Source organism: Pan paniscus, chromosome 9, assembly GCF_029289425.2.
Source record: "Pan paniscus chromosome 9, NHGRI_mPanPan1-v2.0_pri, whole genome shotgun sequence".
In the NCBI taxonomy this organism is placed as follows: Eukaryota; Metazoa; Chordata; class Mammalia; order Primates; family Hominidae; genus Pan; species Pan paniscus.
Genome location: NC_073258.2, coordinates 34,791,587 through 34,813,815, shown reverse-complemented (window position 1 = coordinate 34,813,815; position 22,229 = coordinate 34,791,587). Strand labels below are relative to the sequence as shown.

Sequence of the window (22,229 nt, the reverse complement as noted above, 5' to 3'; positions counted from 1 at the left end):
ACCCTGTCTCTACTAAAAATACAAAAAATTAGGTGGGCATGGTGGTGGGTGCCTGTAATCCCAGCTACTCGGGAGGCTGAGGCAGAAGAATCGCTTGAACCTGGGAGGTGGAGGTTGCAGTGAGCTGAGATGGCGCCACTGCACTCCAGCCTGGGCGACAGTGCAAGACTCTGTCTCAAAAATAAAATAAAATAAACTTGGTACTACATAATCTAACACTGAAAATGACAATGTTACTAAGATGCCACTTTTACTGGTCAAATTGAAAAAGATTTTAATGTAAGGCAGTACCCAAAGATCTTCACAAAGATTTATGAACAAATGATAATCACTGCAGCCTAGTTAACAGTGACCATTTTCTTACAATTTAAATGTCCAGAAATAAATTGCAGAACACAGAATATGATGGAGCTATCCTCTTAACAGACTTAAGAACAGGAGGAAATGCTAAAAATGTTTAGCATAGCATATAAACCAATAAAAATATGACCCCAGTATTTAAAAAGTGTATACAGAAAAGAGACCAGAAGATTTACACAAACTCTTTAATGGTGGTTGGGATCTTGGGTGATTTTAATGTAATTCTTATCCTGTTTCATATTTCTAAAATACACGTGTATATCCCTTTCAACTAAAACACAACACAGTATGGCTCACTCCTGTAATCCTAGAACTTTGGGAGACCGAGATGGTCAGATCACTTGAGCCCAAGAGTTAAGAGAGACCAGCCTGGGCAACATGGCAAAAAATACAAAAATTACCTGGGTGTGGTGGCACATGCCTGTAGTCCGAGGTACTCAGAGGTGAAGGTGGGAGGATCACCTGAATCCAGGGAGGTCAAGGCTGCAATGAGCTGTGATTGTGCCACTGCACTCCAGCCTAGGTGACAGGGTGAGACCCTATCTTAAAAGAAAGCCCACCATAATTGTTATTTTGAAAACAATTCAGTATTCCTTTTGTTTTATCTATTGTTTATTTTTGAGAGAGGGTCTCACTCTGTTGTCCAGGCTGGAGTGCAATGGCATGATCTTGGCTCATTGCAACCTTCACCTCCTGGGCTCAAATGATCCTTGCACCTCAGCCTTCCGAGGAGCTGGGACTACAGTCGCATGCCACCATGCCCAGCTAATTTTTGGTAGAGATGGGGTTTTGCCATGTTGCTCAGGCTAGTTTTCGACTCCTGAGCTCATGCAATCCACTTGCCTCAGTTTCCCAAAGTGTTGGGATTACAGGTATGAGTCACAGTGCCTGGCCCAGTATTCCTTTTGAAGAGAAAATTTTATCTGGGAATCTCTCAAAAACATCAAAGATTGTTTTGCATGAAATTAACTCGAATTAATTTTTGGTAGGGATAAACTGGAAACAAACATTCAGTAGTAGGAGATATATCAAACATCCATAAAAGGGAGTATTTTGCAGCCATAGACAATTGTTTTTAATGACCTAAGAAACTGCTCACAGAGGAAAATACATAAAATTCTATAGAATGATCAAATAGGCTAAAAATAGAAAAAAACGCTAGCAGCAAATAATACCAAAATGTCAACAAGCCTCTCTGGATAAGAGATTACTAATGATTTTTAGTTTCTTTCTACTTTACTCTATTTTCTAAATTTCCAGTAAGTATTTTAACATCAGAAAAGAACCTTAAAATGAAAAAGTTATTTAACATACTATTTTTAAAATTACCCAATACAGTGTCTTGAAAACATGCCAACTTCCAAATATCTCACTGCCCTTCCTGTTTCTTCAACAATGGTGTTCTGAAGCATGGGAGGAAACATGAAGTAGTAAAAGGCAGTTTTTGTACACTTTACTGCAGTTATATATTAGAGATTTTGAAGATCTACTACATAAGCCTACACATTCACATTGTATACTTTTCTGGTGCCAGAACTTCTAAGGTAGTGGAAATCAGCCAAGAGATGGTGGTTTTACCACATACTCATAACTGCAGAGGCTTTACAGACTCTTTAAAATCTTTTGTATAATAATTTCGAAGGTAAAATTAGTTTATCTTTCCCAGGTGAAAACAAAGCCTCTGATATCAACTCCACTACAAAGCCATTTGCAGGCAATCAAGACTAAAAATACTTCTGGTGATGATGACTGGCAGAGCCTCATTACGAATCAACTAAATAAAAGTGAAAATTTACTAAGTTTAGAAAATGACAACCAGCCAAAGAAAAGAAAAGCAGAAGAGACGTTGGAAAAAAACAACGGATTAAAATAATGTAGATAAGTGCTTTCAGTAGTGAAATTATGTAACTGAAATTCTGGTATAGTTTTTACTAGAATAAAATGACTGTTGTATTTAAAGCTCTACAGTTTGTCTTTGCTTTTCCAAGTTTTTCTAATGTGAAGAAATTGTATTACTCTACTTCTGTCTTCTCTCTGTATATTATCCTTTCTTTAAAGTGCTCATTGCTTCTTCAATATCCTTTTTTAAAGAACAGAATTTATGTATATTGTATGACAGACATTGTGACCCTTTGTAATTTATTACTTCATATCCTCTGGAGTTTGTGATTTTTAGTATAAATTTGAGACAATAACTGTCCAGACTAGGCAAATTTTTTTAGTTTATAATGTTTTACTATGATTTTAATGTTTTACTATGATTTAGGGCTTTTTTTTCAAAGAACAAAAATTATAAGCATAAAAACTCAGGTATCAGAAAGACTCAAAAGGCTGTTTTTCACTTTGTTCAGATTTTGTTTCCAGGCATTAAGTGTGTCATACAGTTGTTGCCACTGCTGTTTTCCAAATGTCCGATGTGTGCTATGACTAAAAATTGAAAAATTAAACACAGTGTTAGTCAACCTTTTAGCCTCTGGTATTCTTTTATAATACTACAGATTTGAATCCAGTTAAAAGCAAGATTAAATATACCTAATTTAGAATAGTAAGAGAATTTAAGAATTACATAATTATTTAAAAAAAATCTTTACCATATTGATCCTAAGCCTTCTAATTCTCCTGAGCAACTATATAAAGCAGACATAAAAGTCATTAGTATTCTAGCCAATGCTCAGCCATTAAATGAAATGTGCTGGAAAATAGGACTCTTTCATTAAATAAGCTAATCACATTCAGTCTGAACTTTAATAAAATTATGATAAATAGCAACTATTTAACTACAGTCAAGTGATAACACCACCTTGGTTCTCTAAACATTTAAGTGAAATAATCGGAACAAACTATATCGTTCTATAAAATGCTGCAAAGCATTAAATATCTTACCTGACAACTACTTTTCTCTGGGTCTGATCAATTTTGCAGTAGACCATTTTAGTTCTTACGGCTGAAAAAAGATGTTTTATATCATATGTTATATGGAAAATTTCCAAGAAAAATAGCTAAGGTATGAAAACTGTGACCAAGTAAGCCATAATAAAACTTTATACTGTTTTCCAACATTATACACTGTTTAAATCTAATAAGCAAAACAGTATGGGGCAACCAAAAGAAAGGTCATGCATTTGTCCTATGGCTGCTGGGACAATCTATATTAAATAAATATTACATACAGTTTTTTGCTGTTTTTTTTTTTTTAAAGAATGCTAGGTGTTCTTCCCCTACCATCTCATATAGGGGAATAAACTAATTTCCTACTAAGTTATTACTTCTTCATAGAAAACTTAGAGCATTAGGGGAAAAAAGATCAATAGTTCTGTACCTTTTATTAATCTTAATTGCATAATCCCAACTTTCAAATTTAAAAAGCTCAGAAAAAATTCCTGAGCAGTTAAGTTGCTTTATAATCTAATTGTTGGGGAAGAAGTTCTTGTTTCTAGGCTAATCATAAAAAAACTGGTAATGGTTAACACTTGAAAGATCACTTACTATGTGCCAGGCACTGTGCTTTACCTGTATTAATTCATTTAATCCTTACAACCACAAATGAACCCCTACATTCCTGTTTCACAAAGGAAGGGCCTGGTCTTAAATCCACATCTAATACTAAAATCTGTGCTCTTAACCACAGTGGTGTATTGCCTAAACGTCTTTGTTCTATGTGATTTCAAGGGATAGAATATAGCAGTTTATATTTCTACTAAATTTTCACCCTACAACAAATATATCCACTAATCTACTAAATACACATCTGCTATAAACAAATCTTTGTTGTGTAAGGCTCAGTTTCCAGATAAAAATCTTACTATGATCCATGTAGTAGATGAGAAATTCTAGAAATAAATGAAAATGTTCTATCTGCCTTACCGTCAATAACAAATGCTTCAACATCATCAGCTCCAATCTGAAGTTCTTGCTGCATTGTGTCAAAAGAAATTTCCTTATTTTCTACTGCCATTCCCATAAAAGTAAGTAGTCTCATTTTTGCCATATTCTGTTCATGTAACAGGCCTAGAAAACAGAATAGTGAAGCCTGATGAGTGTTCATACTAATTAAAGACCTGCACAATTACATCTCATGTTAAGCTGTGGAAATTATTTTTACTTTTGTAATTGTGGAAATTATTGTTTGAGCACTTCTATAGAACAATTTTGACAAAGCTTCTTATATTTGCAAACTATAAACTGACTCCATAGAGTATTAAAAACAATTTTTCTATAGTACCATAGGTGATAGATTCAAAGTTAAGAATCGGCCATAAAATGATTATTTTTAGACCCTAAAAGTTTTGTACATTTTACATTTTTAAATAGTTATACATTTTAGGAGATAAAATCTACAAAGTACATTTCATAAGAACAATTTCTATTTAGTTAAATTACCTAAGCTTATTTTTCACACTAATAGCTCTTCATTTAAACACAGAGGATTTCTTATCTACTTATTAGTTTTTTCTGTGTTACTACTACTGGTAAACCTGAAGTTTTAAAATACTTTCACAAACATTTTCAGTTATGAAAACATTCCATTTTGCTTCAGGTCACTATTTAAAAATCAAAACTACTTACAAACCAAAACTGTCAAAGTGTGTGTGTCATTTAACATTTATAGGCCAATACAGTTAGTACTAGATATAATTAAAGAATACCATTAACAGTGATACTTGTTCTTTATAAGACAAAAGTAGAAAGTTGCACAAATAATTCAAATTTTGCATTATAATTTCTAATGAAACATGCTGTTGTAATTATTCAAATAACAACAATGTGTTAGGCCTAGAAGAAAACTTAAGGAATTACCCAGTCCTGATCCTTTCACTTTAAAAACAAAACTGAGGAGCAAAGAGATTAAATGGTGACTTATAGTCAAAAAATAGCAGTGCTAGGCCTAGAATAGGTTCATTTCTAAAATAAAGGGCTAGAAATTTTAAAAATTAGGAATCCTAAATATATAACCTAGTCCTAAGTAGGAGCAGAATTCTAACATAATATCATATATACTTGTTTTGATGCTAACTTATTAATTATAAAACTAAGTTTCTAAAACGAATCTAGATTTACATGTTCCTTTTCTCTGAACTTTTGAACTATGTAAAATCAGCAAATGATCAATCAAGTGCCCTGTAATAAATTCAGAGCTTCAAGTCTGTATTGTTTAAAAAGTTCACTCTCTAAACACTCCATAAATAAATTTTAAATTTATAACATTCATATATTAGTGGAAGATTAGGGAAGCCCATTAACATAGGACATGATCATCTGTTAATTAGCTGTAATTATGATACAGGCTTCTTATTTGGCACAGATTCAACAAAAACATGATCACCATAACTCAAATGAATGAGGTATACAAGGAAGTATTGCTAACTGGGTTTAATGGAAATCTACAGGCACCAATAAATCAATTAGTGCACATTAACCCTAATTAACAATGCAAATTAGATGCCGATTAACTTTCTGAAGCAAAAGGTAGCAACTGGATAACACCAGATTACATGTGGACATGTTAGGGCAATTCAGTTGACACAAGATAATGCTACTGTTGGCCTAAGTTGTCAGTGTTAATAAAGGAAAATGTTCTGACAAACTGATTGCAACTTGTGGAATCTAGATAGTTGTCACTAGGCTTTCAGCTGTAATAAATGTTTAATTATACAATTAAAATAAAAAATATACACATTAATATAAAGATGTTTTCTGAAAAGCATATAAACAAATTTCTAATAGAATACTGATTTGCACAGATGTTCAAGAAACGTAAGGCAAATGAAGGAATTTGAATTCTAGCTGGCACAATAAATTAGCAATGTTAATGAATTTTTTCTTATCAATGAATAAGTATTAAAGATTTTTTTCAAAAATTCCTTAACATTCTCAGTTCTATTGGCATGGACAGACAACTCTCTTTCAATATAAAGTGATAGAAACTTCTGAAATTTCTATTATTTTAAATACTCCTGAAATTAAATCTATTTTACTGCTCATCTTTTCTGCAGTTACAATCTTACCATAAATGAAAAAAATTATCAGAGGAATGAAGATTATTTCTAGGCTGAATTCCATAAAACCGTTATCTATTTTACATGTGAAAACTTGCATCTAAAAACACTTTAAATTGATGTTTAAAGTAACAAAGAACCAAACTTAAAACCCTTAGGACTCTTGTTCTGAAAAATAAAATTACTAGGGCAGTGAAGTATGAGTTAAAGACTTTGTAGGAAGCTGTGCTTTGTTTCATAAAACTAAAATACTACCATCAAAGAGGAAGTCACAGTGTACTGTGTCATATTTCAATTTTAAAGTTATAAAAAATCTAATTTTATGGAAACATTTATTCATTACTAATATGTCAAAACCTTAATGCAGTAATAAAAAAATGTGCATCATTGAGCAATTTCTGCATTGTCACTGACCCCTGTCTTAAAATGCTGCAATATAGAAAACCCAGTTTTAAGGCATGCAATAGCTTATGAACCAGTGCTCCTTTGAAACAGTCAATTACACATCAATGGGGGAGTGTCAAAGTGTTAATTACTACTCCTTTTTCCTTGGTGCGTAAATAAAGAGGTTGCTGACATTAACATTCCATCACATAGCTTCATGCCACAAAACAAATTAACTGGGACAGAATGTGGTTTTCTGGGTCTAGTGCACCTGGCAAAGCTTTCTACACAAACACACTTACATCTACTTTATCTTGGTGTATTTCAAATGCCTTATTATGTTCAGAATAAGTCAATCTTCCCCAATTCCAATGGAGGCACACAATTTACAGGTGACAAGCATTAATGATTACCAAATTGAAGACTATCAAAATAGACCATACATTCATCTGTATCGTCAAGAACCAGGAAGACTAGTTTCAAAAACAAAAAAAATTCAGTCTTAATATGGAAAATATAATCAATCTCTAATGTGTTTTGATTATTGCCTAGTAGGAGAACAAAGCACCTTAGTTTCACAGTTGACTCCAGTGTAAAGAAACTGGTAGTTTACAACATTTAAAACCTGTTCAACTGCAGATTTTCTAAGTTTTCTCTTTGTATTTTAGTATGTTAAAAACATGCTCCAGAAGGAAATTAAAATATTGAACATATGTAGGGTTTGCTCAATAAGGATGAATAAGATTTGATTCAATTTGACAAACATTTACTGAACTGATACGCTAGACAAGAAAATTCAAAGATAAAAATAGTAGACTATGCTGTTTTCAACAAACTGTAGTTAGAAAAGTCTTACTATCATGTAAAATTACATTTCCATTTCTAATTCCATCTTTCAGATCTAACTGGCAATACTATATACTTTTGTAATTTGTTAATGGCGGGGGTATCCAAGCATAAAATAGTATAGTAGGGGGGAAAAAACTATTTGTTACCATTCTGTGGCTATGGCTTAAAAAAAGGGACCAAAAATACAATTCACCATATATCTAAGGAATAAGGTCTTCTACAAAGAAACAATATTATTTTAAGAATAATGTTTAGCTTAATAAAGTACCTTTAATCATCAAATTTTATCAGCTCTTAAAACATTTCTGAAAGTTACCATTATGATCAAAGTAATGGTAATTCTTTCAGTTGCTTTTCTGCTCACTCCTCCATCTCTAAATTTTAAAAACAAATGTACCAATGGAACTATTTCTTCAATCTTCTCCAACACCCGATTGTTGATATAACTTTACCTCAAAGAATCATGGTACAGAAGAGCTGGAAGGGCCTAAAGTTCAGCAAGCTCTTAAATGAGACAAAAAGCGTCCAAGTCATTTTCTCTCTCTTTTTTTTTGTTTTTTGAGATGGAGCCTCACTCTGTCATCCAGGCTGGAGTGCAGCAGTGCGATCTGAACTCACTGCAACCTCTGCCTCCCGGGTTCAAGTGGTTCTCTTGCCTAAGGCTCCTGAGTAGTTGGCACTACAGGTATGTGCCACCATGCCCACTAATTTTTGTATTTTTAGTAGAAATGGGGTTTTGCCATGTTGGCCAGGCTGGTCTTGAACTCCTGACCTCAAGTGATCCACCCACCTCATCCTCCCAAAGTGCTGGGATTACAAGTGCTAAGTTGTTTTCTTTTCTTTCTTTTTTTTTTTTTTTTTTGAGACGGACTCTTGCTCTGTTGCCGAGGCTGGAGTGCAGTGGCGCAGTCTTGGCTCACTGCAACCTCCACCTCCATCTCCCGGGTTCAAGCTATTCTCCTGCCTCAGCCTCTCGAGTAGCTGGGACTACGGGCACCCGCCACCACGCCCGGCTAGTTTTTTGTATTTTTAGTAGAGACAGGGTTTCACCATGTTAGTCAGCCAAGATGGTCTCGACCTCCTGACCTCGTGATCCGCCCGCCTCGGCCTCCAAAGTGCTGGGATTACACCTCTAAGCCACCGCGCTGGGCCCCGAGTTGTTTTCATACTCCCAGTTTCATTCTCTATCACAAATGCCACCTCCTACACCTTCTTGGTTTCTGATTCTCAATTCATTCTAAGTAATATTTTAAACTGTCTACCTATTTTTGTGCTGTTCTATCATACACGACTCCTTTTAGGATAATCTACAAATAAGGCCACAACCATACTTGCTGGACCACATAGTACATAACTGTTAGTGTAGCATGTTCCCACCTCTGTGCCTCAAAGAATAAACCCCAAAACTTACCAAGTGAATCAATGAAGTCTTTATTATTCTGATAAAACTTGACATATGATGCCAATTTAGCACTCACAAAAATGGTTAAAAGCTATACAGATAAGAGACAAAAAAGATACCATCAATACAGAATTCAGATTTATTGTAAGATATTCTAAGATATTGTAAATATTATTTTAAAGATACTGACTCCTACATTTTGTTCAAGGCAGAAATATCATTCTGTTTCATCAAATTACCAAACCATCTGCTTTCACATGGCTCACTTTTAAAATGAAATAATCAGTAAATACACTGAGCTCTAAATTATCCACACTGAAAGATGGTGGCTAATGGCATAGTCCAGATGCACAACAGTCCAAAATATATTTATACTTGCATTTGAAAAATGTTCATGTGTTTTTAAATATCAGACTTATCTTCCTAAGTGGGGCTAGGAACAATATATATGTAATAAAAAAGAAACTTGTATTATCTAAGTCTATAATGGTGAGTAAGTGAGAAGATGAAAGAAAGGGAGGTAGCCAGGCACAGTGGCTCACGCCTGTAATCCCAGCACTCTGGGAGGCCGAAGTGGGCAGATCACTTGGGGTCAGGGGGGTCAGGAGTTGGAGACCAGACCAACATGGCAAAACTCTGTATCTACTAAAAATACAAAAATTAGCTGGGCCTGATGGCATGTGCCTGTAATCCCAGCTACTTCTCCTGGAAGCTGAGGCAGGAGAATTGCTTAAACCAGGGAGGCGGAGGTTGCAGTGAGCCAAGATCGTGCCACTGCACTCCAGCCTGGTGACAGAGTGAGACTCAGTCTCAAAAAAAAAAAAGAAATTAAGAAAGGGAGGAAGAATAGGACTCTGCTCAGTGGATGAAGAAAAGCTGGTCCTAAATATGTCTGTTCCTGATATAAAAAGAATATATAGTTCTTAATCTTTCCATATCTTGCCATTAGTCACTTTTATTAATGCAAAGAAAAAGGGTTCTGCTTCAGTATGTAAAATTTAGGAAAGGAGAACATTTTTCACATTAAAGGATAAACTACTTACATCATGAATAAGCTCGCCTTCCAAAAATTTGACTGGTTTTAAAGTAAGAAGGTGGTCAAAAAGAAATGCATTTGGATCTTTCAATGCTCGTACAATACACCTTAATTAGAGAACAAAAATGTAAGCTCAGGGTTTTGAAATCCTGGCTTTTCATTGAGTTTTTGCAAATCATAAAATATACTTAATTCGGCAAAATATCTAACAGTCCAAAACATATAAACAACATTAAAAAAGCTACAGGATTGGGTTAAGACAGGCCAATACATTTATCAGGTTCATCTGTTTTAACAAAATGAAATATATTAATTGTAGATAAAAACATAGCTGGAGAGAAAGCACCAAGGTAATCAAATAGTAAGCAGCAGCAGAACCATATGCCAAGACACTAAGTGCTTCACTTGCCTTACATCTCATTTATTCCTCACAACAACCTAGGAGACAAACAGTATTACTCTGCCCCCTTTATCAACTATGAAGCCGTTCAGAAGTGCTCATTAAGAGGTGGAGTAAGAATGTGAATGGAGGCAGCCTGACCTCAAAGTCAAGGATCTTTACCACCAACTTCCCTTTTTACCAACTCCTATCATGTAGAGGTCCACATAAAGCAACGACCAAAAAAAGAAGTTTCATAATCCTTATTACATAGATTTAGAAAACTGATTCTATTCTCGTTACCAGTTAGATCTAAGACTGTTAAAAGCCCTTATACTCATTAGCAATGGGTTAATTTTTGGCAAGCCATCAACTTTCCACCTATAACCTTAAAATTAGGGTCAATTGGCCCAAGATTAGGTTCTAATTCTTGGGTTGGGATCATCATCCCCATAACAGCAATACCCCCCCCCCCAGGTAAACACCATGCAGCTATTTCATATTCAATCCACAGTTCTTCCAATATCAAACCTTGAATTTTAGTATCTACATTAGAATCACCAGGAAATACACACTATCAAATGGCTCTGGATCACTGGTAGTTGCAAACATGATTTCAGTTACTTAATTTAATATTGTAGCTTACCTCTACATCGCTGTTAAACCCTCATCAGAGTAACGTTTAACATTACCTGTGGGCATCAACTCGAGCCTGGGAAGCATTGTCCTCTGTGTAACTTCCGAGCAATTCCACCATGACTTTTGAAGCAGCATCACTAAAAAGAAATATTGCTTTAGGAACTTGAAAGTATTACTGCTATTCATTCATTTAAAAATATTTTTAAGAGGCAGGTACTGTGCTGATGACATTATAACGGTGACTAAGAGAGACAAAGTCCCTGTCTATGGGAAAAGTCATGAAACTTTCCTTTTAGTAGGAAAGATGGACAACTAAGGAAAAGTAACTAATAAGTGCTATGAAGGAAATAAATGGTGATTTAATCAAAGCAACAAGGGCAGAAAATGGAAAGGCCACTTTATGTACAGTGAGAAAGCAGTCTCCCTCAGAAGAGATGACAAGTAAGCTGAGACCAAAAGGATGTAAAATATCCTTTTCTTGGCCATGAAAAGAGCTGGGTTCACGAAAGGTGGGGTAAGATGACTTTCCAAGCAGAGGGAAGACCAAGTATAAAGGCCCTAGGCGCGAAAAAAGTTTTGTGTCCCAGAAACTGTTAGGACAGTATGGCTGAAGTTGAGACAATACCAAATATTTAAATAACTCTACTTAAGATACCCTTCCAATTAAATTATTCTTACAGTTATATACATCAGTTTCACTGGAGTAAATAGGGCAAAATAAATAAATGCAGTCATTCAAACTGGACTTTTAGAAAATGTTTATCTTTACTCCTCATGACTTCTTTAAACTGTGGAATCTTCAGCTTATAGAAAGCTTTGCTAACTAGGAGGAAGAGGTTTTTTTTTTCCTTTTTTCATTTTCTAAAAATACTTACTCCCCACATCTGAGTTTAGCCTGGGCAAAATCACCAGGAACTGTATCATTTATTTTAAAATGGTAAATGCTATCTAAAACTTCTTTCAAAACTAAGGTTTACTAAGATTCAGAAATACCACTGTAGGCATGGCTAAGTGGTAACCCGCATCTTAAATGTAGTGATATAAATGCCTAGGCACAGTGGCGCATGCCAATAGTCCCACCTACTCAGGAGGCTTGCTTGAGCCCAGGAATTCAAGGCTGTAATGCACTACAATTGCACCTGTGAACAGCCAAATACCCACTGTACTCCAGTGTGGGCAACATGTTCAGACCCTGTCTCTAAAAATAAAAAATTAATACTGAACTCAACCTGGAAGAGGCCATGATCCAAAGGAGCCAGAGCAGCTAAAAAAAACTGTTGATTGGTGGTCTGAGCTTTGAAACTAGAGATGGTAGTTTTAGAGAACATTTTAAGAAATGGAGCACACTCACAGGTTGTGTGGTAATCAGAGACCCCCAAACAAAATGTTCCACAAACTCTGGTTTTGTGACTTACTCTTGTGTTGAAGAGGTGGATGCAGCAATGTGTGCTCAACCACACAAGGCTGAGGCGTGCAATGGAACCAAAGACAGTTGTTTCTAGAGAGAGTTCTGTAAAGGCCAGTGCCCATCCAACAGTGAGGAAAATTTTTGTTGGTGATGTTAAAGAAGATACAGAAGAACATAATTTGAGAGACTACTTTGAAAAGTATCGCAAGATTGAAACCACAGAAGTTACAGGAGGACTGGCAGAGTGGAAAAAAGAGAGGATTTGCTTTTGTAACTTTTGATGATCATGATAAAATTGTGGTTCAGAAATAACACTCTATTAACAGGCGTTAGTGAAGTGAAAAGGGCCCTTTTTAAACAACAGATGCAGTTGTGGAGTGGATCTAGCAACTTCATGGGTTGTGGAGGAAACTTTGGAGATGGTAGTTTTGGCCATGGGTAGAAACTCTGGTGGAAGAGGAGGATATGGTGCTGGGGTGGTGGCAGCAGAAGTAGTTATGGAGGAGGGGTTGCTGGATATAATGGATTTGAAGGTGATGGTGGCAACTACCGCAGTTGTCCTGGTTTTGATAGTAGAGGCGGGTATGGTGGTGGTAGATATGGTGGCAGCAGTGGAGGATATGATGGTTACAATGAAGAAGGTAATTTGGGGAGTGGTAATTACGGTGGTGGTGGGAACTATAATGATTTTGGATATTACAGTGGACAATGACAATCAAATTATGGACCCATGCATGAAAGGGGGCAGTTTTGGTGGATAAAGCTTGGGCAGTCTCTATGGTGGTAAATATGGTAGCACAAGGTTCTAAAAACAGCAGAAAAGGGCTACAGTTTTTGGCAGGAGTGCAAGCAAGGAGAAGTCAGAAAAGCTGCAAGTTACTTTGAGGCAATCATCCAAATGCATTAGAGGAACTGTAAAAATCTGCCACAGAAGAATGATGATCCACAGTCAGAAAAGTTACTGCAGCTTAAACAGGAAAGCCTTCTTGTTCAGGACTGTCATAGCCACAGGTTGCAAAAAGTGCACTATTGATTAATGCAGTGTAGTGTCAATTAGATGTACATTCCTGAGGTCTTTTATCTGTTGTACCTTTGCCTTTTTCTTTTCATTACATCAGGCATGTTACCCTGTAAATTATGGTAGTGTAGTGGTACCAGGAATAAAAAACTAAGGAATTTTTAACTTTGCAATAAAAATTAAAATTAAAAAGTATAATGACTTAACTATAAAAATTCAAAGAAAAACTTTTAAAAAACCACATCTTACTCATTAGTTATCTTGTGCCACACTGTAAGCACAGGTGCAAGTCATTTTCCAGTTTTAGCAACCACAGTATACTTCAATCTTCTCAGCTAAAGAAATCTTTTTAATCCACCTGAAGCACACAACATGGTGTCTGACATGTAAGGGCTTAGTTACCAGTAACACCCTTTAAAATGCACAACAGGCCTGGTGCGGTGGCTCACGCCTGTAATCCCAGCACTTTGGGAGGCGGAGGTGGGCGGATCACGGGGTCAGGAGATCAAGACCATCCTGACTAACACGGTGAAATTCTGTCTGTACTAAAAATACAAAAAATTAGCCGGGCGTGGTGGCGGCAACTGTGGTCCCAGCTGCTCAGGAGGCTGAGGCAGGAGAATGGCATGAACCCGGGAGGTGGAGCTCGCAGTGAGCTGAGATTGCGCCACTGCACTCCAGCCTGGGCGACAGAGCAAGACTCCATCTCAAATTAAAAAAAAAGCACAACAAACACCATGTGCATCAACCACCAATATAAATAAAGTCATGAAGGGGGCACCCATAAACTTGAAGCATTTTTACTTAACTGCTAGGTAAAATCTCAGAATTTTACTGATTAAAATATGAATTTTATGTGTTCTAAAGAAGAAAACCAACTCTCAACATTTAGATTGGCAGAATGTCAGAAATGTTGTGTTTAAACAAGTATCCCCTTCCAGTTCCCTACTGTGGGTAGCATTTATCCACTCAGTGCCCAATAAGTGCTATCTTCTTGGGAATGCAATGGTTAACAGATGAGGTTCCTTGCCTTCACTTAGCCTACAACCTTACTTTCAACTAAGGGTGTTAAATGCTAGGATACAAGTAGAGGGTGCTGTAAAAGGGAGGCACTAACCGAAATATGAGAGGGATGTTTCTGGCAGAGACATGAAGCTGACTATAGTAAGACTACTTAGACAAGGGGTAGGCAAACGTTCTGTGAAGGGCCAGAGAGTAAATATTTTAAGCTTTGCAAGCTATATGGTATCTGTTGTAACTAAACTCTTGGCAAAAGCAGGCACAGACAATATGTAAATGAATAGGCATGGATGTAATACCAATGTTATGGACCCTGAAATCTGAATTTCATATAATGTCCACATATCATGAAATATTACCCTTTCTTTGATTTTCTTTCTCAATCATTTAAAAATGTTAAAACCATTCTTAGTACACGGGCTATACAAGAACCAGTGCCAGCTCCTGGTCCAGACTGGCAAAGAGCATGGTGCTTTTATACCTGACATAGGCTCGCTGTGTCTAGAGTGTGATAAGCAAGAGGAAGGACATGGGTGGAGAGACGGAATATTTACATTAACACAAAGTTTTTTGTAGTCTGCCACTGCACCATCCAAAAATGATGAGATGCTTCACCACATTCACCAAGCTCATGCTACAGCAGTAGGTTGAAGCCCATGTTGGAAAGGCCCCACCTTTCTTTTTTTAGAAAAAAAGCCAAATTTCACTTTTTAAAAAGTTCAAAGATGAGGGAAAACTACTTTTAATCTTTATAGTTATCTTTAACTTAGTAGGTCAAATTTATAGAAATAGATTTATAGCAACTCTGTGGAGAACAGAGTAAAGCAAAATTACCGGCCCTACTTCTCTTTAAAAAACATCCCCACCTACTTATACTGTCTGTTAAGTGATAAGTTAGTTCATTACTTTTGAATACCTCTTCTTACAATCCACAAGTGCCTCATAAAGTAGTCTTAAAAGGGTGTGCTTTTTTTCAGTGGTGAGATTCCAGTCAGAAATCCATTTTCTAACCTACAAGAGATTGACAAAAGGAGAAAACTGAGTAACACATATAAAGTATAACATATAAAAGTACATTTCTGGCTGGGCGTGGTGGCTCACGCCTGTAATCCCCAGCACTTTGGGAGGCCAAGGCGGGAGGATCAACTGAAGTCAGGAGTTCGAGACCAGCCTGACCAACATAGAGAAACCCCGTCTCTACTAAAAATACAAAATTAGCCGGGCGTGGTGGCGCATGCCTGTAATCCCAGCTGCTCAGGAGGCAGAGGAAGGAGAACTGCTTGAACCCTGGAGGCGGAGGTTGCGGTGAGCTGAGATTGCGCCATTGCACTCCAGCCTGGGCAACAACAGTGAAACTCTGTCTCAAAAAAAAAAAAAGTACATTTCTTATAAGCAGAACAACTATTCCACACAGTAACTCACTTGATCCAGCTCAGTTGGGATGTACTGGATGGCCCCACAAGATGCTGCCACTTTAATAAGGCTGCAATACACTGTGTATCTTACAGGAGTATTCTTATCCATCCCGTGGAAAAGGTTGCTTAACCTGGTTGGTTAACAAACAAATAAACAATGTTTGAAATCAGCAACCAGTTTTAAGTTGAGGTTAGCTCTCACCACAAACCTGTGGCAGGTACCGTTAACAACTTCATATTACAAAGGAGGAAACTAGGGCACAGAAAGGTCAAGCCACTTGCCCAAGGTCACAGCTAATAAGAGCCACAGCTGAGAGTCAAGTTCCAGAATTCCTGCTCTGCACCACTAAAAGTTAGTAACATGAAAAAAGCACCTAGAAAAACTGAGTTTCTTTCAGATCTTAACTTACAACTGCAGTCTCAGAGACGGGCGTTCACCTTCGCGAAATTTGACCAGCTTTTCACATAGGCTTTCAATCAAAGCTTCTTGCTTGTCTGGTTCCAGGATCAAGAGTAGGGATACCACACTGTTCATCACACTTTCAACATCTACACAAGTATGGATAACACAATCAACAGTGATACTACAATACTCAATGCGTCTAGTTAAATATGCATTTCCAGTGTTTTAATACAATGAAGACCATCAAATATAAGACACTTTCGCATTCAGAAAGCAACTTGTATATTTTATTAAAGAGGAAGGAAATTGATACCTAAGATGTGGTTTCTTTCTTTTTTTTTTTTTTCAGATGAAGTCTTGCTCTCTTGCCCAGGCTGGGGTGCAGTGGTGCGATCTCGGCTCACTGCAACCTCCGCCTCCCAGGTTCAAGCGATTCTCCCATCTCAGCCTCCCAAGTAGCTGGGACTACAGGCACCCGCCACCACGCCCGGCTAATTTTTGTATTTTTAGTAGAGACGGGGTTTCACCATATTGGCCAGGCTGGTCTTGAACTCTTGACCATGTGATCCACCTGCCTCGGCCTCCCAAAGTGCTGGGATTACAGGCCTGAGCCACTATGCCTGGCCTATGATGTGGTTTCTAACTAGTAAAACAGAGACTGATTTACATGTATATAAAGTTTCAATTTTCACTGTCATGATATTCAATCATTTGGAAGTTACTGGTATGATTTAGGGCTAGGATACTTTCTTAATTAAGGAAAACTTTGTGTATACATATAGGAAATCAGAAATTAAAGCTGTCGGCTCTCTGCTTGAATTAGTTATTTTTAAGTATTACAGATATTAATCATATCCCAAATTTAATCTAATTTTTTCGTATATGTGCTGCCGAAATCAGCATCCAAGTTTGATCTCTAAACTTTAACTAGAGATTTCCGAACTCAACAATTCTGAAAATTTCCCATTCTATCTCAATAAACAGGAAACTGGCCTAATAATTAAATGGCTATTAGATTACTTGAAATTGTATCCCATTTGATGTTAATCTGAAACTTATGAACAGGAAAGAGCTTCATTTTTTTCTTCATTTTATTCTAAGACTATAAGCATTTAGTGTAATAACACTTAAGAAATACACCTATGTATAAAATAAAGGTTTTCTCAAAATAGGTTTACTTTATAGGTATAATAGATTACACAAACTGAAAGCATGTGTGAAGGTAAGATTGAAAACAACAGTGCTTAGACTCTGGTTAACAATGTATTGTATAGTTGAAAGAGCTAGAAGAGAACTGTTGAATGTTTCCAACATAAAGAAAAGATGTGTGATATTCCAATTACCCTGATTTGATAATTACACATTGCATACATGTATCAAAATATCACCTGTGCCCCCAAATACATACAACCACTACCTATCTATTTAAAAGTCCTGTAGTCTGAAATTCAAAACATATAAATACAGTCAGCCTTCTGTATCTGAGGGTTCCAAATCCTCCTTGCCTCAGATAATGAGGGACGACTCTATAATTCACAAGAAAAATTTAAAAGATTTTATTAGGAAATATTAGAAAAAAATTAAAAACAAACCTTTATCATCCTCCTTCAGACACACATCACAGGCTTCAATAATTTGAGCTAAATCAACATGAAGTCCACCTTCCGAGTTCTCTTCTGAAATCTCAGCTCCTTTAGATTTCAGATAAGCACGAAGCTCAGCAGCCTGTTGAGGATTGCTCTATTATAAAACTGACTACGAATGACAAAGCACAATCTCAAATTCTGTCCTCTTTCTGAAAAACTAAAATGCAAATACTGTATTCAACAACTATTTCAAATAATGTTGAAGACTCCTCCCTCACCTCATCCATCTTGGCAATCCCACAAGAGCCACAGGTTTTCCTCCATGAGGTCCAGTGGCTCCTTAGACACGCTACAGCCCCCATGGATCACCTTCAGAATTTCTCTCATGTAGTCTGCACCCTGCTGGACTTCCAGCATACAGCAAAAATCTTTTTGATAATATAACCCAAAGGGTTTGGTGGGGGTGTGGTTGCTGGGGAGAAGAAATCAATCTGACTTGGCAGATTTCACTTTTTTGAAAGAAATGAACAATAGTATTGCTCTCAAGTACACACATAACCACAGCTACTAGAAAAGTTACAGACATTACCTTGGCAAAAGGGTAATCATTTGTTAATTAGTTGAGAATCTATTTGAGATAGGCATTTTGGTTCACAAAAGGGCAATGCGGTGAATGCTGCCTTAAAATTACATCGAACTGGATCTGTTATGTAACTAATCTCTTAAAATTAAAAATGCATATCTGAGTCAGCATGCATCTTCGGACCTATAAAAACACAACTACAATAGCACATTCAGTCACTTGGACATTTCCTACCCTACTACCGAATTATATATATTTATTCCATTTTTCTTCTGGGACTCTTTATGGCAGCCAAACAAATGCAGTTTTGTTTTGTTTTGTTTTGAGATGGAGTTTCGCTCTTATTGCCCAGGCTGGAGTGCAATAGCATGAGTGCAATGGAGCGATCCCGGCTCACTGCAACCTCTGCCTCCGGGGTTCAAATGATTCTCCAGCCTCAGCCTCCCAAGTAACAGGGATTACAGGCATGCGCCACCATGCCCAGCTAATTTTGTATTTTTAGTAGAGGCAGGGTTTCATCATGTTGGTCAGGCTGGTCTCAAACACCTGACCTCCGGTGATCCACGGGCCTCGGCCTCCCAAAGTGCTAAGATTATAGGCGTGAGCCACCGTGCCCAGCCTGGTTTTAAAGATAATAAAATAAGGATGTGCAACAGGAATATGAAAGGATACCATTAGTAAATGCACAGGCATTACATTTTCTAGACCAAGCCAAAAAAAAAATTCAAAGCCATCAAGATTTTTAAACCCCCAAGTATATTTAGTTGCCTCAGGAAAGTATTAAACCTGCAGATCTGACGGTACTATCCTTTCAGGAAACAAGAACACAGTAACTTCATAGAAGAGTTGGTATTATAAGCAAAATTAAAAAAAGAAAACAAACTGTCACCATGTCAGAGAAAACAAAAATACCTCCAGAAATCATGCTTCATGCTTCTCTATGGAGGAAACAGATACACAGCAAACTTTTTCTAAGAACTATTGAACCACGTTTGCTGTTTTTCTGTCATCCTCACTGCCACAAGTGGTTGTGGGAGCAGCATAAGCAAAGGAAAACAAAAAAAGATTAAGAATTCCATTTAACTCTAATCAAGCTGAGAATTTCACCAAAGTTAAACTAATCCTGAGCAATTTCATATTTCCCTGAAAGGACTGTCTACAGCGATATTGATGTTACAAGAACAGAAGCAGAGCCTGAGAAAAGACACTTTAAGATACGATCAATGACAAGAACTTCCTCCATTCACTTTGTATGTTAAAAAAAAAAAAAAAAAAATTCCAAACACTTTCTCAGTTAACCTAGCAGCCAACTGTTGGTAACATGCTTCCATTTCTAATCAGGTATCTTTTTGTCTTTCATATCTTCCTATCTGTGCTTAACCTCCCCATCCTTGACCTTTTCTCCGCCTTTTGCATTTTCCCTTCTTACTTTGCTCTTCAGAGCATCGGAACTGCATTCCTACCATGCGGCGGGGGGAGGAGAGAGGGGGAACTCACTCCCGCAATTCTGTAAGTTGTCTTAGACAAGTAAACTTCCATGCGAAGTTTATATGATATCCAATCATTTGGAAGTTACTTCCGTGTTACTGGAGTAACAGAAATAAAACGACAAAGTTAGGACTTCACAGAAGAATTTTCAGTAATACAAAATTAACTTAAAGAATACCATGTCGTGTTCAATTCCTACCAAATAAGGTTAAATTTTTGTTATGGGGAAAATGAGAACCATCAGCCCTGTATACCAAAGAGCAAACGCCAAACGGGAAATTTAAAAATATCAGGATGGTCCATCAGGTGTATGCCTCATAGAATTTAAGAGCTGAACTGATACCATACTTCCGGGGTACAGAACAACTCTCACCCTCATACAAGTAGGAATAGAAAGCAAGTGTAAAATACGGGTCGTCTTCGCCTGTGATCACACAGTAATACGGGCATTTTGATCTTTTTTTTTTTTTTTTTTTTTTTGAGAGAGAGACTCTCGCTCTGTCGCCCAGGCTGGAGTGCAGTGGCGCGATCTTGGCTCACTGCAAACTCCGCCTCGCGGGTTCAAGCGATTCTCTTGTCTCAGCCTCCGCAGTAGCTGGGACTACAGGGGCGTGCCACCGCTCCCGGGTAATTTTTTTGTATTTTTAGTAGAGACAGGGTTTCACGGTGTTAGCCAGGATGGTCTCGATCTCCTGACCTCGTGATCTGCCCGCCTCGGCGTCCCAAAGTGCTGGGATTAAAGGCGTGAGCCATCGCGCCCGGCCCGGCATTTTGATCTTTAGCACAAAATTACTTTTCCCTACCCTGCTTATGCTAACTACAGATTCACCACCTCCCACTCCGAATGTGGCTGCATTTGACGGACGGAAGCAGACATCATTCCTAATCAGTCTAAAAGTACTATGTCGTCAGAAATGAGTCCCGACGCCGACCAGGGAGCTGGCGGTGAAGCGTCGGGCCCCGCGCTGGGACCGCCGGCCGGCGAGCTGGTGCGAATCGAGGCCAGGAAAGCGCGCCCCAGCCACCGGCCTCCCCATTCTCGCGTGTAGAACAGCTGCGGGTGTCAGCCCCGGCCGCCCGGCCCAGGTTCGGCAGCGGTCCCTTGCGCTACTAGGACATCCCCCACCCCACCGTGGCGGCACCCGTAGACCAAAGCACACCTGATCTTCCTCACTGATGTCGATGAAGGCCGGGACGCTCATGGTGCAGGCCCGGGCACAGCGGACACTCCACTAGCAAGACCACGCCGACCGGAAAAGGGAACTGGGCCGCGCGACGCTGCTGGCGCAACTGCTTCCGGGTCACCGTGCGCGGCGACCTGTTGGGGCGGGGCCTTGAGAGCCAATCCTATCGCGCGCTCTCGCCGCGGAATGCAGCAGGGCGTGGCAGACGCGCTCGGGCTGGCCTTGTGGGTGGGACTTACTGGGCCTCCACTCAGCGACGCTTGTCGCGGCCTCCAGTTTTCAGGCCCGCTGGCGCCTCCCTAAGTCCACCTTCCCTTGAAATGTTAAGCTTGTTGGGTCTTACCAAGTATGGATGGGTTTGTGTAGATCTGAAACTCTCCTGTACTGCTGTTGGGAACATAAAAAGGTGCAGTCACTTTGCAGAGGAGCGGCAGTTTCTGAAAAAGTTCAGTATCCACCCAGCATATGACCCAGCTATTCTTCTACTAAGTATTTACCCAAACTGTATGTCCGTACAAAGACTTGTGCAAGAATGTTCATTGCCGCTTTTAAAAAATAGCAGCTTTGGCTGGGCGCAGTGGCTCTCACGCCTGTAATCCCAGCACCGTGGGAGGCCGAGGCGGGCGGATCACTTGGGGTCAGGAGTTGGAGACCAGCCTGGGCAACATGGCAAAACACCGTCTCTACTAAAAATACAAAAATTACCGGGGCATAGTGGCGCGCGCCTGTAATCCCAGCTACTCGGGAGGCTGAGGCAGGAGAATCGCTTCAACCTGGGAGAAGGAGGTTGCAGTGAGCCCAGATCATGCCACTGCACTCCAGCCTGGGCGACAGAGCGAGTCTCCGTCTCATAAAATAAATAAAGTATACAATTCAGTAGTTTTTAGTATTTTCAGAGTTGCACAACCATCACTACTATTTAATTTTAGAACATTTTCATCACCCGCAAAAGAAACTGTACCCATCAGCAATCACTCCCCAGACCCCCTGGCCCCACCTCTCTCCAGCCCCTGGCAAACACTACATTTTGTCTCTATGAATTTGCCTTTTCTGGACATTTCATGTAAGTGGAATCACAA

General features: G+C 38.4%; 2 protein-coding genes across 2 annotated transcripts in view; one reads left to right on the top strand and one right to left on the bottom strand.

The window, feature by feature from the left end:
- CCDC73 (coiled-coil domain containing 73) overlaps positions 1–2,233 on the top strand; it is a 192,522-nt gene extending 190,289 nt beyond the window's left edge. Inside the window, exon 18 of the mRNA XM_008955871.4 lies at positions 2,027–2,233. Within this exon, the coding sequence (XP_008954119.4) occupies positions 2,027–2,233 (207 nt within the window). The remainder of the gene's footprint in view (positions 1–2,026) is intronic.
- A 340-nt stretch (positions 2,234–2,573) lies between these two features.
- On the bottom strand, positions 2,574–21,343 carry EIF3M (eukaryotic translation initiation factor 3 subunit M). The gene is made up of 11 exons (XM_003830403.6): positions 21,127–21,343; positions 17,902–18,034; positions 16,317–16,455; positions 15,914–16,037; positions 15,408–15,502; positions 11,099–11,182; positions 10,035–10,134; positions 9,001–9,082; positions 4,225–4,368; positions 3,244–3,304; positions 2,574–2,787 (listed from the first exon to the last, which is right to left on the bottom strand). Exons 1-11 carry the CDS (start codon positions 21,166–21,168, stop codon positions 2,667–2,669), a joined length of 1,125 nt encoding a protein of 374 aa, XP_003830451.1. The 5' UTR covers positions 21,169–21,343; the 3' UTR covers positions 2,574–2,666.
- Between the last annotated feature and the right edge of the window lie 886 nt (positions 21,344–22,229).

Excerpts from the sequence above, each read along its gene's own strand:
- EIF3M (XM_003830403.6), bottom strand. The coding sequence starts at position 21,168 with ATGAGCGTCCCGGCCTTCATCGACATCAGTGAGGAAGATCAG. Across the intron at positions 16,456-17,901 it reads TCTGAAGGAGGATGATAAAG|ATGTTGAAAGTGTGATGAAC; the intron begins GTTTGTTTTTAA and ends ATACTTGTGTAG. Across the intron at positions 15,503-15,913 it reads TCCCAACTGAGCTGGATCAA|GTTAGAAAATGGATTTCTGA; the intron begins GTGAGTTACTGT and ends AATCTCTTGTAG.